Genomic DNA, 15,736 nt, shown 5'->3' on the forward strand with positions numbered 1-15,736 from the left:
CCAAAAAGACAAGAAGTGAAGCAGACTGGTTGGTTCATAGAGCCCTAGAGAGCTGGTAGAATGTGTGGGGATCAATCAGACCCGCGGACCAACCGCTGATTAAATAATACTAAACCTCCAGACCTTTCCCCGAACCTTGGAAGTCAACCTCTTCTTTTGTAAACTACCCATCATTTTCAAAATGTTTTCCAGAGCAGTTGCATCGGTACGTATAAAATGTTCCCTATTCCGCAAGATCCTCCAGCTCACATGAATTCCGCAGGCTTTCCGCCCGGTCTCACGGCCAACCTTTTTGCGCCCCGTCCGCTCGGCCATCCAGTTCCCCTCGGGCCCTTCTATCCCCTCTGTCCTCCATGCACGCCTTCTGTCCAACGAGACCCGGACGGCGATCGATAAGGCGGTTTCTTCCGCCCCCGTCGTTCTGTTCATGAAGGGTACACCCGAGACTCCCCAATGCGGTTTCTCCCGTGCCTCTATTCAGATCCTCGGCCTGCAGGGTGTTGATCCCAAGAAGTTTGTCGCTTTCAACGTGCTGGAGGATGCGGAGCTGCGCTCAGGTATGTTGGGATTATCCCGAGTGAACTTCTCCCGGGTTTGGATTGCTAATCATGCTACGTTTACAGGAGTCAAGGAATACTCTGAGTGGCCCACTATTCCCCAGCTATACCTCGAGAAGGAGTTCATTGGTGGTTGTGATATCCTGATGTCCATGCACCAAAATGGTGAACTTGCTAAACTTCTGGAGACCAAGGGTGTCCTGGTTGCCGCGGATGAATAAATAGAAGCCGAGCACGAGTGGAAGATGTCAGCCTATCAATTTGATAGATGGCTGTCTCTGTAAAATTATTTGTCTCTAATGTATTCTGGTCCTAATATCCTGCTGGTCAGATAGTTGTCTTGTTGATTTGACAAATGGAAGGTAATCTCCAATCTATCCGCTCCAGTAGACCAAATTGTCACAAGCCGCCATGCAAACGAACGAGGCAAACGCTGGTATAAGCAGGAACCCCAGTTGATGAGGTTTAATATCATATGTACAGTTGATCTTCATTACATGATTAGTATTTCCCACAAAAAGCGACAACCAGCCTACTGAGCTCATTTAGCTGCTTCGGCTGCCTCCTGTGCTTTCACCAGATCCTCGGCAATGGCCTTGTCTAGCTTTGCGCGTTGCCTGGCTTCATAAGCTTCGCGGCTCTTCAGGATCCGACCAACAATTTCGCCAGCGTTCACGTGTTGGAAGGCATGCTGCTCGGCTTCGCGGAAGATTCCCATCTTCTTGGGGGCAGTGTATGGGTCGTATGTTAGCGGGATAAAGGTTGTGGGCCCGTGGTAGACAGCATCGGGAGTGCCCCATGGGATTGCCTTGAGGTATGGTTCGCTGGGGGTAAATGGCGCAGAGAATATGACGGCATTGATGTACTTTGGCGAAGGTCAGCAAATGGAACAGATGAAAGCAAACCAAGAAAAACTTACGCGGCATTGAAGAACACAGAGACCACGTTCGAAAATGTTCATGATTGGGTAGTTCAAGCCTTTCCAATGGTTGATCACATCGTCATCATGGATACCTGCGACAATATAGGCTGGCGCGTAGTCCTCGCCGTGGTCCTTCAACCTCTTTGCAACTTGGTCTTGCTCATACCAGCCACGTTGCCGGCCCTCAGACTCCTCGAGCTCTGTGACTTTGCGCAGGAACGCAATGTGACCGGAAGAAAAGAGGTCGAACCCTCCGTCCACATAAACAACCCTCTGTCCAGGTTTAGGTCCCTTTCCATCGACCAACGTCTCGAACAGGCCAGCCTCCTCGGCAGCGTGGTCCATCTTCGCGGTGCCTGAGCCAGTCCATGTCCACACCTGAGGGCCAGGCTGAAGACCGCTCTCATCCGTCGCATAGTCCTTGATTCTCTGCAAAAGATCTGTAGCAGAAGCCTTGCGCTCCTCGGGGCTTCCATACCCTTCCAGTCCAGCGAGTGTACCCTTCACAGATTTGACGAAATGGTTCCTGGTGCACAGCAGCATGCGGCCAACAAGATCGGTTGTCGAGATGCCCGGGGTACGTTTGACGACACGGAAGCGTCCAGCGGCTTTGACGAAGCGGTAACAGTCGTTTCCATCACTGTCGGAAGTAATGTCGTCTCCATGGACAACGTATTTGCATCCGTAGTGGGAGACCCATGGTAGGTAAGTCACATAGGGGGCATGTGGAACACTTTGAGTTGCCCAGCGACACGCGTCAACAGCTGCGACACTAGATAAAAGCGACGTTAGTGTCATATCCTAACGGCTACACCAGTTTGTGGTCAAACCAACCGTTCTTCCAGTGACATCACTGTCGGACCCTTGTTCTCGAGGATAGCTTGATCGGAGTGTATTCCCACGTAAAGGGCCTTTCCTAGCTGGCGCGCTTGGAGCATAGCACCTGCATGACCTGTAGAGCGACCCATCAATTAGCTCAGAGCAATTGACTGGGTGTTAACTGCAAACCTACCGTGGTGGCTGAAGTCGAAGCATCCATCGACCCAAAGTCTGTCCTCTGAGATAGGTACATCCTCCTGGGGATCAACAGGCCACTGTCCAGGCAGAGGAACCTGTTCCTCGAGTGGTGTTGAGTCCATTTTCACAATAGTGCTCTGTAACAAATTCAGAATTGTTCCAAAGTATAGAGCTGAATTGTATAGGAGGGGGGAGGGGATGTGATCGACGGTAAATTACGAAGGGGGTACGGTTACAGTAATCTCCGGCATCACAGTCTGGCTTGCGGGGAACTTCAAATGTTTCTTCGGATCTCCTGAGTCTCAATAACCTTTGAAAACACCCCGTGAATACATTGGGGTCGTACATATTGGTCTATTAGTTTGGTACATCGGGCTTCTTGCTCTCTCGCCTTCTCTGATACCTCCGCCGTGTCCTGCGACCCCTGTCCACCTTCGTTCCTTCGCTCCGATATTGCCCACCAACGCCAATGATTCCCTCTACATTTGCCCCAGGCATCACGCGGCGGGACACAGCCAAGTCCGGTGTTGGATATGAAGGGGCATATGGAATCCCACCTCCAGTTGTCAGCGGAGGGGGCCTTCTAGGCCCGCAAAGTGCTGGCGCAATATATCAACACATCCATGAAATGGCCGCGAAACGGATATCGACTCTGGACTATTTAAGAAAGGCGTAAGTGGATCGCATAGTGCAATCAGACCTGACCACTACTAATTCATACCCTACTACGTATAGTCATGAAGGACGAGTCTATTGGTTTAATACTGTGCACTTCTCCCGGGCTGACATCGCTCGGCTGCCATACTTTGAAGCCCGGAAACTGTCTCGCCGCGCAATCAATTATTTGCTTCTAGGCTTGTCATTGCCAACGATACTTGACGTTAATTCCACGCCATTTGAGTATGTGCGTGCGCTGAATGCTTTACTACTGGAATTCGAGACATTCCAGTCAGTGCATCCCCCAGATGGCAGCTCCTCGTCAAGTCTTGCACGGGCTCGCATACCACAAATGTTTAAGCGGGCGACACATGCAGGTACCAAGACCCGACGCGCCAGCTCTGCAAACGAGATCGGACTTCCAATGCAGTCCAGTGACCCGTCAGACTTGAAGAACACGGCAGGGAATCTCGGGTCGGCTTCCTCTGCCTCGGTCACCTCCTTCCCGCTCACAGAGTCTTCGGATCTTCATCCTGGCGAAGAATACACTTATCTTCTCACGCCATCGTTGCCATTCGAGCCGGACTTCTTTGAGACGTTTGCAACCCTGTGTGATGTCTTGATTGACACTTATAGCAGGCTCGCCGCTCTAGTATCATCTCCAGCTGTCTGCACAGTGGCGCTGGGCGAGACATTTTCCAAAGCAGATGCCAGGTTACGAAAGATCATGGTGGCCGGCGCGGTGCGTGAGTTCGAAGACGCGAGCCGAAATAGTGTCAAGAGTGAAGTTGCCGGGGTCAGTCGGGTGGTGCTTGGCGGTTTATTGGGATAACAGCAAGGTTTAACTGCTATATATTTGGGTATGGTATTCATGCGTCAGTTTTTGACAGGACATATGGTTGGGTTTTTATGAGATATGAGTTTATCGAGCTGAATGTTGTACGATAATAGAATTTCAGGTCTAAATTTGAAAGCTTCTAATAATACATCTGTGCCGCCTTCTTGATCGGGCTACTCAGTACAAAAAGCAGGATATAAAAGGCAACTCGCTCAAAATAACATAATCCAGAACTTTTCTTGGCCGTGCGGCTTCGTGAGGCGAGGGGTGGTATTCATGAGAAGATTGAAAGAGTCGAGAATCGAAAAAAAGACAGGTTAAGACAAAGAACTCCGCTTGGCGCCACATGCTCGAATATATAAAACAGACGCCGGGATATGCAGTCGCTTGATGTTGAATGCTGAGTGGGGATAGGAATATGATGTTGGGAAGAGGTTGCGGAAATTATGTCGAGAGTATGGGACGCTCATGACTGGAGGCTTTGCTTTTCGAGTTCGCGTTGTTCGCCGAAGACGCGACGGCTCATCTCGAGGACGGTTTCGAATCCTTCGCGGCCAATCTTGGCATTTTCACGGAACCGATCCACGCTTGCCTCTTCAACCTTGTTCTTAATCTTTTGCCATCCACCGCAGAGAGCAGTAATTTTTGCTTCTTGGCTAAATTCGGTCGTGGTGGCTGGGCTAAGGGAGGATTGGCGGTAGATAACAGTCTCACGGACGCTGAGGACATTCGACCATGTCAGATTGGTGGAGCACATGGTCACCTTCTTTGCGACCGGATCGACATAAGAGACTTCGTATACGTGAGATGTATTCGTTCCACCGAGAATCGAGAGTACCCATTTTGGTACAGATTGATCGCACGTGATAAGGCGCTCGGTTCGCAACTAAGAGGCAAAGGTTAGCACAAAGGTTTCAGGATATTTTGAGAGTTCTGCTTTGAGGTTGAATGACTCACAATGCCAGTGCTCGGGTCGACGGTCCGAGAGAGCGTGTCTACGCCCACGACGTGTGTAGACTTATCATTCCAAGGACAGTATTTGCGCCAGTTCGCCGTTGATACTTCGTCCCACGAGTAGTCGAACGTGCATCCGGAAGAAAAGACCTTCATAGTGGCAAGTCGCAGTTCACCTCAACGATGCCGTTGGGTCGTGTGATCTCGGAATAGGGTATTTGGATGAAGAACAGGCTTGACAAGCGCTGTGGCGGATAGGATGGGATAGAATTGGTAGTGTTGAAGAAGCCGAGGTAGAGAAGTAAGAGTGATTCAAGTCGAAAGTGAGAGATAGGAGATGAAGAAGTTGCAGAAGGTGATTTAAGTCTAAGTCTAGAAGGAATCGGGAGGCAAATATGAGCAAGTCAGATAGAAGAAAATGGAGAAGAGTGGATTTTAACGATCTACCGTCTGAGGGGAAAATCCTTTTTAATTTTTTTTTTCCTTCGGGTCAGGGTCAGGGCGCGTTCGGAGCGCCACAGCACATGAACGCCACAGCTCCACCGGGTTTTCCCGGTGAGGTGTCCATGTGCTTATGTAATCAACAGCGCAGCTGCACTGGGCACATATGCAGCTGATATGTTCCAGAACGTCCAATTAAACTCTACTCAATACATATACCTCCCCGGGTCTTTTATATTTTCTCCTTTCCCCCACACCATGGTCGAACTCAGGAAACGCAAGGCACCAGCCCCACTCCCCGTCGCAGAGAAGAAGACCAAACCAGCTCCCAAGCCCAAACAAGACGCAGATGCTACCGATAATGATATTGAAAAAAGCCCCGCGCCAAAGGTCCCTGAGGTGGATGATACAATCGACATAGAAGCTTTCGGGGGCGAGTTTGAGACCAACGAGGGTGAAAAAACAACTTTGAAGAAGCTCCTCGAGGAGAGCAAGTCGGGCGTGGTTTTCTTTACCTACCCCAAAGCCTCAACACCTGGCTGTAAGTCCCCGTGTCATGCTCAGTGCTTCTCTTGAGAGGACCGGGCTGTGTTCTTGGCATAATTTGCAAGCATCCTACTCCCAGCATATTACTTACGCCGCTTCACCCAGGTACCAAGCAAGCTTGCTTGTTCCGTGACAACCACACCCACCTGACTTCTACTGGTCTTTCTATCTACGGTCTTTCAGGAGACTCCCCCAAGGCCAACACCACGTTCAAGACCAGACAAAACCTACCTTACCCTCTCATGTGTGACCCCAAGGCTACTCTTATTGCAGCTATTGGGTTCAAGAAATCTCCCAAGGGTACAACGCGAGGTGTATTTGCCGTGGATAAGAAGGGTAAGGTCTTGCTTCGCGAGGCCGGTGGCCCAGACGCGACTGTGGACGCTGTCCAGAAGATTGTTGCCAATGCGCCTAGTGTTGAAGACACCAAGGAGGAAGGTGATGAAGCAGAGTGATCTAACTCGAGTGGTGGTGTGCAGACACATTCACAACAAGCGACACTAAGATACCAGATATTACATGCATGGCACCATCTATGGTGGTTTATTTGTTTCGGTGTACGTACTCGGCGTAGATTATTAGGGGTATGAGGAGCCAGGGACTATCAAGTTGTTTTGAATGCTGTGGATTCCAATCTATACAGTTTAAAACACTGGTACAGCATACTTGGTTCCTTGCAAATTCCCCAGATTCCCCCTATCCATTGACCATCATACCTCCGTTGGGATGCAAACACTGCCCGGAAATATAGCTGCTGTCCTGGCTTGCGAGGAAAACGAAACATGTTGCGACCTCGCTAGGTTGACCGGGTCGACCAATCGGCACTGTATGGAACTGTTCCATGGCCTCAGTTTGCATCGTTGCGGGAATCAGGGGCGTCCAGACTTGTCTTATTAGCATTTGACTTGGAATAGGGATATGGAGGACCTACTAGGACCCGGACAAACACAATTGACCCGAATGCCCTTCTTCAACTGCTGGTTTGACAAGCCGCGAGTAAATGCGACAATTGCTCCTTTAGTCGAGGTGTAATCCAGGAGATCGCCTCGGCCAATATACGGATTGACGGAAGCGCAATTGATGATAGTAGATCCCTTCTGCATATGAGGAAGAGCATACTTGGAAAGATAAAAGAATGAATGAATGTTGGTGTCAAATGTCTTCTCCCATTGGGATCTTTTGTTGCGTTAGTAGATGTATTGGCCGAAGAGCAATGATAATGTAGGGCAACTCACTCCTCGAGCTCGCTGATATCGCTCAGCATGTCTTGGAACGCCGCGTTGTTCACGAGAATGTCAATACGACCCAGCTTTTCCAAGGTCACATTGATGATCTTTTGACAATTCTCCTTCTTGCGAATATCAAGAGCGAGAGTATGGCACTGCTGTCCATATTGTTCGACTCTCTTTTTTGTCTCTTGGGCATCCGACTCTTCTTCTGGCAAGTAAACGATGACGCTTGAGGCACCCTCCATTGCAAACAGGATTGCAACTGCCCGGCCAATTCCTGAATCACCACCGGTGATGATTGCTCTCTTTCCTTCAAGCTTGCCAGCGGCTTTGTAGATCTGATAACCGTAATCCTCGGTAGGAATATGAGTAGACACAGGCTTGGGCTCTCCCATGTCAGACTGCAGACCCGGCTTTGTCAAGTGTTGGATAGGAATCTTGTGGCCTATATGAAGCGTCGTGTTAGAAATAAATTCTTATACAAACAACACTTGCTCACCTGGCGCAAATTGGGATTTAGACCCACTGGCCTCTCGCTCGATATACTGGGTGACAGGCATATTGGCAGGCTAGGGCGTGAATACGACCAAGTGTGGTGGATATAGATGACTTGTGTAAATTTGTAGATATGGTACAGATGTCCATGCAGGAAACCACCATTTAAGTAAGACAAATGATATACCTATGGCCACCAAAAACCAAACCAAAGCCATCAATGTCACTATGATGGTCTGCTTACATTCCACCTCTTCTACGCTTTGCCTGTATTGAGGCAATATACAACATACAAGTTATGAGCCACCCAGATAATCTTTGTTCTAGACCTTTACTGTGGCGGTGGTTTGTCGAACACGGACGATTCAACCCTTTAGTGTTGTACCCACAAGTTGCCCATTCTAGGGACGACCTGTATATCCAATCGGAAGAGATGTTTGATGCCTGGATGACACTTCTCCTGTTTTGACATCCATATCTGAACTGCCTCTGTGCCACGTTTGCTGTCGAGGTTATCAATATGTGTATGACAGAGGTTTGGCGTCATTAGGTTGTGGCGTTCTTCACCTAGTGAGCTCGAAAATACAACAATCCAAACTGCTTTTATCATGCGAAGTTTCTATAGGAATAACATGACAAGAATAGTCGGCCGCTTATGCGGACTTGTCATGTCTTTGTAGTGGTCTTTTTAGACGTTCTTTTGGATGTTCTTTTAGATGTCTTTTTTAGGTGTATACGAAGGCGGTAAAAAAAAGCATACTCTGTGCAAGAGACTTTTCTATGTATAACCTTTGATATATGCCTTCTTTTTGTTTGTTAGAGGAGAGCAAAGAGCGAAGAAAGAGAATGAGGAAACATTGACCAAGTACTATAGAAGCTATAAATTCTTGGACCTGGTATATTTCAGTGGTTTCCAATGGCTTTAGCTCAAAAATTGCAGATTTTGTTATTTCCATAAAATATGAAGTGATCCCATCAAAAGGAAGGCATAGTAAATCAGTGTAGAGAGTAATAGTAGGGGTTCTAGTTGGATGATGTTGGAGCAGTCGACCTCACGATATACTGGCGATCCTTATCTTATCAACTAGCAACGTGATTGGCTCTTGACCGTCCGCCCGGCGATAATTTTTTCTATTGCGCTTTCCGCTTCTCGAGACTCTTGGTATTCCAACAAATTGCCTGGCTCTTTTCACAATGGCGAAAGGGCAGTCCAAATCTAAGTCCGTATCGGTTAATACCGCCAAACCCTCCGAACAGATGGCTCTTTCATCCGCTCTGTCCTCACCATGGGGGTTCCTCCGTCCCACGAACGATTTACATACGACCGTCGTGGATTCTGCAAAGCACATCCTGGACTCCCTCGCCGGTTCTGTCGTGGACGCCCAGACCACTCGCAAGCAACTCAACAAAAAGCGCAAACGGTCAGACCTCGAATCGGATTCAGTCACCCAGCTCCAATTGAAGAACCTCTACGTGGACGGTTTCACCTCGAATCAAATATGGGAGCAAGCAACACGGATTCTTGAGTCGACTGGCGACGAGATTGAACGCGATATCACATTGATTGCCCAACATGGCGGCTACATGGAGTCGGCCGACTCCGAGCAGCTCGAGGATATCTCTGACCCCGAGGGTGCGCAAAGCGACAGCGACAGCCACGAGAGCATGCTTGAAGATCTCTCCGAGGGCTCAGGCGCCGAAGACGATCTCGACGAAGAATCTGACCAAGAGATCGATATGGGATCTGACGATGAGATGGAAGACATTGAAGACATGGACGATGATAATTCCTCAGTTGGCTCCGCCGAAGGAGAGCCCGAAGTATTTGTCGAGGATAAATTTGGACTGAACGACGGATTCTTCTCCATCGACGACTTCAACAAACAGTCTGAGGCTTTGGAGAGACAGGATGCCACAGGAGGACCCGAGCAGAATGAGGACAGCGACGAGGAGGATCTCGACTGGCATTCGAACCCGTTGATGGCTGGAAACGCTGCGACCATTCGTGGTGATAAACCGAAGAATTCACGCCCAACAGAAAAGGAAGACGAAAGCATGGATGATAGTGAGGAGGAGGGGCCGACTTTCGGTAATGCCGATCTCCACGGCGACTCCGATTCCGATGATGAAGACGCCGCAGACATGGAAGATGATGAAGCCACTGCCTGGGTAAACACCAGTGATATCAAATACGCCGATTTCTTCGCGCCTCCACCCCGCAAAGCCTCCAACAAGAAACACCGCGCCCTCCCGAAAACCCAACCCGATGAACCGGCAGTCGATGAGAGTGATGTCAAACGCGCTATGGACGACGTTCGACGGGACTTGTTCGACGATGTCGATGCGAACTCCGCCGAAGAAGATGAGGAGAATCTTGACGGATCTGCAGACCCCACTGCTCCACGCTCAACACACGAGAAGCAGAGAGCACGTATCGCAGATGAAATCCGTCGTCTGGAGGCGGCCAACGTGGCCAAGAAGGAATGGATGTATACTGGTGAGGCCAGAGCTGTCGAGCGACCCGTCAACTCTCTCATCGAAGAAGACCTCGACTTTGAACGAATTGGAAAGCCTGTTCCCGTCAACACCAACGAGACCACCGAGGACATCGAAGAACTAGTCAAGCGCCGAATTCTCGCCATGGAGTTCGACGAAGTCATCCGCCGTCGGCCAGGCGCCGAGGGTCAGCAAGCCGGAAGAAAACCCCGCTTCGAGCTGGATGATACCAAGCCCCAACAGGGTCTGGCCGAGATGTATGAAACCGAACATCTTCGCGCCAATGATCCCAACTTCGTGGATACTAAGGACCGCAAGTTGATGCGGGAACATGCCGAGATTACCAGTCTTTGGAACGACGTCAGCTCTCAATTGGATACGCTATGCAACTGGCACTACAAGCCCAAGGTCGCCCAAGCAAGCATCAACGTCGTTACCGATGCGCCAACAATCATGATGGAAGAGGCACGCCCAACGGCTGGTGGTGCTGCCGGTGGCCCTGTTGGACTTGCACCACAGGAGATCTACACACCCGGTGACGAAGGCCGAGTTAAGGGAGAGGTGGTCCTCAAGACTGGCGCGTCAATCTCCAAGGAGGAGATGACCCGTGAGCAGAAGGCCAAGAACAGACGCCAGAATAAGCAAACCCAAAAGAAGGCCGATGCTGCCAAACCCACTCAGGAAAAGACCGGCAAGGCGGCTGAGAAGCAGCAGATGATTTCAGACCTGAAGAAGGGAGGAGTCAAGGTTATTGACAAGGAGGGCCGTATGACGAATATCGAAGGCGGCGCTGTCCAAGAGGGCGCCAAAAACAGAGGAGACAATCTGAAGTTGTGAGGGGAGTGAATTAGAATTAAAGGGCCAGTATGTACTACTCAGGAGTCATATTTCTTCTACATAAAATCTATTTTCTAGCATTGCACATATCATCATCTTGTGTCACTTTTCTGGTCAAGACGTTTGGCACGTATCGTGTAGAGGAATATGTTCTCTCTGTTATACGCATCAGCCCCAGGATCGTCACGGACTTGCTCCATTTCGAAAGCCCTTTTCGCCATCTTCATGAACCGCATATCAGCACGTCTGCGACGCTTGTAACAAAAGTAACAGACCGAGTTGGGTCCCAGGAGGTCCTGGAGCGTGGTGATCAAGAGAGGGAATGCCGGCTCGAAATAGACACAGTCTGCCGCGATGATGACATCTGGTTTCGAAGGAATCTGGTTTGGGATCGGTTCTCCCCAGTTTAGTATCGCAGCTGTCGCATTCGCCCCGAGATTGTTTAGTTGGATGTTGGACTTCATTAGGGAAAACATAGGTTTTTGGTCTGTGATATAAATCGGCTGTTCGATTTGACACCCGCGTGCCACGGCCAGTCCAACAAGGCCACCTCCAGCTCCGAGTTCCACGCTATTGAAATATTGGATTAGGACCAAATGAGAAGAAATGGATATATGTTGCCCCCCCGGTGTAGTCACCCACATTGTTTTGTCGGATAGATCGGTGGCGTGACGACTGAGGAGGTATTTGGCCAAGGCCATTCCTGCTGGCCATAATTGGCCACCGCATCCATCTTTGAGATCTTCTTTTAGTAGCAATGGTTCTTTGAGGAGTCCGTCGAATGAGACGTCTGTGGTCACTGCGGCTCTGAGTTCGCGGGGAGGGGCCAGGGAATCGTTGTGTCTGAGTCCATCTGGACTTGAGGGTGGGCTCAATTCTGGACCCGGGAGAGCTGGCATGGGTATCTCTATCATCTTTGTTGGAATATTTGTGAAATTGTTGATTGTTGATTGTTAAGCGGAGAAAGTTTTTAGTGGGGGATCTGTAAGTAGCTTATCGCGAATTAGACCTAGAAGGATCACATGATTGGTTGGGTGGCGATTTGGCTATTAATATGGATCGAGTATAAGAGCAAAATCAAAAAGAATGAAATTGGATGGTTTTTTTTTAGTTTGTGCAAGTCAATATCTGAGGTCTATCATCTATGTGCATTGTATATGCACCGAATCCAGCCAAGACAAGCTTAGGCCCGTGCGAACGTAGATCTATGCCGATACTCGTGTTCTTATTAGCATAGCAGGTCATCGAGGGTTGTTTAAGAAGTAAGTACTAAGGGTGATTTACTAGATCTAAATATGGCTAACTATATACAACAAAGGTACCATAAAGCTTGCGTGGGGACTTTTCATCAAATGGGACTTGGCGATCCATGTGGGTTCACTTTTACCTAATTGCTCAATAACCTTGAAATATGGATCTACGTCTACCTACCAGAGCACAGGACTGTCAAACAGGACTGTCAAGGGTGTTACAGCCATGCTTTGAAGTTACAACAGCCGACTCTAGGCCCGCACACAACTCACAACTAGCACTACACGCCACGAGCAGTAGAAAAGAAATTTGGAATACATCGATTTCATAGTCGTGTACATTTACATCCATTAACTAGTTTAAGTTAAACCCAAGCTTGAGAAGCACATCTGATCACAACCGACCAGAAGTTCTTGCTTGACATGTCATCTCACACAATCCCGTATCCTTTAGTCGAATGGGTTAGTGCGTGTTCCCCACCAAGTGAGGAACAAGCTGAGTCCAACAGTCTCGAACACTCTCGAGACCGCGCCAACAGCGATAGTGTCGAGGGGTCGCTTCTCAGAGAAGACTTGGCTCACAACCTGTATACATTTGTCAGAAGAATTGCTTAGGGGGGTTGTGAGGTAGGATTGATGGAGAACGTACGCCTGGAGCTGAGCTTGCGAAGAAAATAAGTGTACCTAGGTACGCAGCACCCTTGTAGCTCAGTGTACCGGTGGCATTGATCAGTGCGGCGACACCGTAGGTCTGCACGGCACTTCCAGCGAGGGAGCTTCCCCAGGCTGCGGCGGCACCGGCAGCCTCCTTGGACTTGATGAATTCCTCCTTGGAGTTGGCGGCTTGAGCGCGGTGGTAGGTGTCACCGAAGACGGGGGCTAGGATTCCCAGGGAGGCAGTGTGGGTGAAGATTGTACCCAGCGCAATGGCGGAGGGCTTGACGGGGGGAAGGTCTATATGGTAGAGGTCGTTAGTTTCCAAGTATAGGATGAGGATAATGAGGATATCAACTCACAATGCAGAGTAGTCATTTTGAAGTTATTATGAATAGTTGTAGAGAGAAAGTAAAGTAGAAGAGCCAAAGTACTTTAAGTACGAGGCGTTTCTGTAACCAGGGTTTGTGAGGTGACGTCGTCATGATTCAGCGTGTAGGATGCGGAGGGCCATGACGTCAACTCGCATACGGGGGGGTTAGCTACTTTGTACATTCAAGGTTTTCTTTTTAGACGAAATCAAGATGGGGAATGTTGGGGGTAGATATTTCGTACGTAAGTTCATATGAGCTACGTTATAGGTAAATTAATTAATAGGCAAACTCTTGGAGGTCCTTGAGAAGTATGTAGGTGCACCACTATACATCACTATTATTTCGCCATCTAGATGAAATCGCACATCAATTGAATTCCATGAAGAACTTTTTTTCTTTGGAAACTAGCCTAAGTCGTCTACATGTAGAAAGATCCATCAATACCGGGCTCCTATGATTTGTTCCCCTCCGAGGTACCATCGGCACTATCCATGCCAGATCCGGACATGCATGTAGATCAAGGGCGACTGGCAAGTTGGCAAGTTGGAAAGCTCGCAATACATGAAACATAGAGTACAACATATAGCAAAGACCACATCAGATCACAAGGCTATTTTACACAATTTTAATTTCATATTTCCCTTTAGGTTCTGCATCTAGCCACAAAACTTGATTGTGTTTTCCGGGGATCTTTTAAGCGGGGACAAAAGCTGGGTCCAATCAAAGTCCGACTACGATGTACTCTCCTCTGCCACCTAATGGTGCTGCGTAGCTGCTTTAGGTGTATGAATGGTATTCCACCAGTGCCCATTGTCAATAAAACAAAAAGTGGGCACCTCGGGTATTTGTTTATAGCTGCTACTTGCTGAACTTGCAATTGCCGCTCGAAAGGCATGAAAACTAAAATGAAAATGTATTTCCTTGCAGAATGTGCTGGTCTAATCAAACAAAGGTGCGGCAGGTATATCTGTGTATAATGATTAGCCTGGATCAATAAAATGGAGAACTGAAGATGCATACTTCTCGGGGTAGCCGTTCTCTGTACCAATCTCGTACTTGGATTGTGAAGGCTTCGAGACAGTGTTGATGTTGGCAGGGTTGGGGGGCAAGCCATTGGCACCCAAAACACCCTGGACGCTCTTCTTATCCTGCTCAAAGAGAGCCGCGAGGCCGCGTTCTTCGCCTTGCTCCTTGACAGCAATCAACTGCTGCTCTCCAGCCTGTCCGATCTTGAGAACGTCGTCCTTGGGGGCTGCCTTGCTTCCGACTGTGAGCAGACTAACGGCGTCGGCCTGGCGCACGGTGCTCAGCTGGGGGTAGCTCCTCCGGACGTCCCGCTTCCAGTATGGGTTGTCGGCGATATCGCCCGCGGGGAGGGTGACTGGGTCATCGTAGGCAAGAGGGGGCACAGAGCCCGGGGTGGGGAAACGGTATTGAGCATTCAGAGGAATACCCGTGGAACGTTCAGGGTCAACAGCGAGAAGGCGACGGATGCGCTCCCAGATGCCGGTGGACTGGACTGTGTATTTCTAGAGCGCGAAGAGGATTAGCATCCAGCGCACGGTCATGGAGTCTGGTCTCCTTATTCCTGTCAGTATGACCTACCTGGTTGATAGAGATGACATTGGATGCCGACTTGGCGGCATTGACGATACCGCGGGCCATGGTGAGAAGACTCTGACCTATGAGTTAATATCAGCCCATTGACACACACAGTCTAGGAAATTGTGAGGGGCAGAATTGGCTCTGTCTCCTCAAGTCATTTGACTTACTGCCTGAAATCCCTGAAATCCGTCAAGAGTCCGTAGCAAGCCTTTAGATTGAGCCGGTGCGTCGAGGTAACCCCGGAGGTGCGATCACTGGCACGGATTATCTTGTTGCCGAGCCACACAAATTCTTGTATTAGTAATTCGACTGATAGTCCACGGGTCTTCCAACAACTTTCAATGATTAACAAAAGCAAAGTCTCAATATGATAATTCTATGCATTTCACTAAGAAAATACTGAACCCAAGATTACTGGAGAGAGCATATGGGTGGAACAGCGAGATATATATGAATGGTTGACATCTGAGGCATAAAGAAATGTTTCGGCCTTCAGGTGGCCATATAGATCTCGGATGATCGTGAGTGAGACACAACCTGAACTACAATTGTTGAGGCTACTAAGGCTACTACAATCCGTAGGGCCAAGAAGTGGGAGGGAGAGAAGAGAGTTGATTTCTATGGAGGTTGACCTGCCGACTATGTATTTGCCTACAAAGGGTTTGATGCCTGAGGCTGCCACAACAACAATGTATGGATGGTCCTAACTATGAGTAAGACGAAGTCCATATACCACATCGGATTTCAGACCGCGCGATATGGCTCTCCCCTTGCATTTTAGTTCTCACCCTTTGCCGATTTTTGATCATTTTCCACAAGTAGATGAACCTGCTTATCAAGATCGACAGTGGTTCGAGAGGCTTG

At 49.0% G+C, this 15,736-nt stretch overlaps 10 protein-coding genes across 10 annotated transcripts; 4 read left to right on the forward strand and 6 right to left on the reverse strand.

Annotated features, from left to right (window-relative positions):
• Positions 1-181: 181 nt before the first annotated feature.
• Positions 182-778, forward strand: N7455_005850 (monothiol glutaredoxin GRX5; the record flags this gene model as incomplete). The annotated part of the gene is made up of 3 exons (XM_040956656.2): positions 182-205; positions 263-557; positions 624-778. The coding sequence occupies 3 exons, from the start codon at positions 182-184 to the stop codon at positions 776-778; spliced, it is 474 nt and encodes a 157-aa protein (XP_040812976.1).
• Positions 779-1,098: 320 nt separating this feature from the next.
• N7455_005851 (ethanolamine-phosphate cytidylyltransferase) lies at positions 1,099-2,618 on the reverse strand (the record flags this gene model as incomplete). Its single annotated transcript, XM_040956538.2, has 4 exons — positions 1,099-1,422; positions 1,477-2,251; positions 2,314-2,431; positions 2,492-2,618. The coding sequence occupies 4 exons, from the start codon at positions 2,616-2,618 to the stop codon at positions 1,099-1,101; spliced, it is 1,344 nt and encodes a 447-aa protein (XP_040812963.1).
• Positions 2,619-2,795: 177 nt separating this feature from the next.
• N7455_005852 (uncharacterized protein) lies at positions 2,796-4,112 on the forward strand. Its single transcript, XM_040956647.2, has 2 exons — positions 2,796-3,168; positions 3,232-4,112. Exons 1-2 carry the CDS (start codon positions 2,966-2,968, stop codon positions 3,983-3,985), a joined length of 957 nt encoding a protein of 318 aa, XP_040812926.1. The 5' UTR covers positions 2,796-2,965; the 3' UTR covers positions 3,986-4,112.
• A 345-nt stretch (positions 4,113-4,457) lies between these two features.
• On the reverse strand, positions 4,458-5,101 carry N7455_005853 (putative mitochondrial protein sorting (Msf1); the record flags this gene model as incomplete). Its single annotated transcript, XM_040956517.1, has 2 exons — positions 4,458-4,877; positions 4,949-5,101. The coding sequence occupies 2 exons, from the start codon at positions 5,099-5,101 to the stop codon at positions 4,458-4,460; spliced, it is 573 nt and encodes a 190-aa protein (XP_040812981.1).
• A 462-nt stretch (positions 5,102-5,563) lies between these two features.
• On the forward strand, positions 5,564-6,387 carry N7455_005854 (thioredoxin peroxidase DOT5; the record flags this gene model as incomplete). The annotated part of the gene is made up of 2 exons (XM_040956576.2): positions 5,564-5,927; positions 6,038-6,387. The coding sequence occupies 2 exons, from the start codon at positions 5,564-5,566 to the stop codon at positions 6,385-6,387; spliced, it is 714 nt and encodes a 237-aa protein (XP_040812918.2).
• Positions 6,388-6,628: 241 nt separating this feature from the next.
• On the reverse strand, positions 6,629-7,721 carry N7455_005855 (oxidoreductase, short-chain dehydrogenase/reductase family; the record flags this gene model as incomplete). The annotated part of the gene is made up of 4 exons (XM_040956615.2): positions 6,629-6,816; positions 6,864-7,108; positions 7,168-7,606; positions 7,661-7,721. 4 exons carry the CDS (start codon positions 7,719-7,721, stop codon positions 6,629-6,631), a joined length of 933 nt encoding a protein of 310 aa, XP_040812912.1.
• A 1,129-nt stretch (positions 7,722-8,850) lies between these two features.
• On the forward strand, positions 8,851-10,989 carry N7455_005856 (rRNA-processing protein MPP10; the record flags this gene model as incomplete). The annotated part of the gene is made up of 1 exon (XM_040956630.2): positions 8,851-10,989. The coding sequence occupies one exon, from the start codon at positions 8,851-8,853 to the stop codon at positions 10,987-10,989; it is 2,139 nt and encodes a 712-aa protein (XP_040812894.2).
• Positions 10,990-11,081: 92 nt separating this feature from the next.
• On the reverse strand, positions 11,082-11,903 carry N7455_005857 (uncharacterized protein; the record flags this gene model as incomplete). The annotated part of the gene is made up of 2 exons (XM_040956525.2): positions 11,082-11,559; positions 11,632-11,903. 2 exons carry the CDS (start codon positions 11,901-11,903, stop codon positions 11,082-11,084), a joined length of 750 nt encoding a protein of 249 aa, XP_040813038.2.
• Positions 11,904-12,545: 642 nt separating this feature from the next.
• N7455_005858 (DUF1761 domain-containing protein) lies at positions 12,546-13,348 on the reverse strand. The gene is made up of 3 exons (XM_040956587.2): positions 13,256-13,348; positions 12,889-13,193; positions 12,546-12,824 (listed from the first exon to the last, which is right to left on the reverse strand). Exons 1-3 carry the CDS (start codon positions 13,269-13,271, stop codon positions 12,690-12,692), a joined length of 456 nt encoding a protein of 151 aa, XP_040812896.1. The 5' UTR covers positions 13,272-13,348; the 3' UTR covers positions 12,546-12,689.
• An 861-nt stretch (positions 13,349-14,209) lies between these two features.
• On the reverse strand, positions 14,210-14,932 carry N7455_005859 (uncharacterized protein; the record flags this gene model as incomplete). The annotated part of the gene is made up of 3 exons (XM_040956690.2): positions 14,210-14,234; positions 14,288-14,796; positions 14,873-14,932. The coding sequence occupies 3 exons, from the start codon at positions 14,930-14,932 to the stop codon at positions 14,210-14,212; spliced, it is 594 nt and encodes a 197-aa protein (XP_040812891.2).
• Positions 14,933-15,736: the final 804 nt, after the last annotated feature.

Source organism: Penicillium solitum, assembly GCF_028829755.1.
Source record: "Penicillium solitum strain IBT 25940 chromosome Unknown utg000003l_segment0_segment0, whole genome shotgun sequence".
NCBI classification, from domain to species: Eukaryota; Fungi; Ascomycota; class Eurotiomycetes; order Eurotiales; family Aspergillaceae; genus Penicillium; species Penicillium solitum.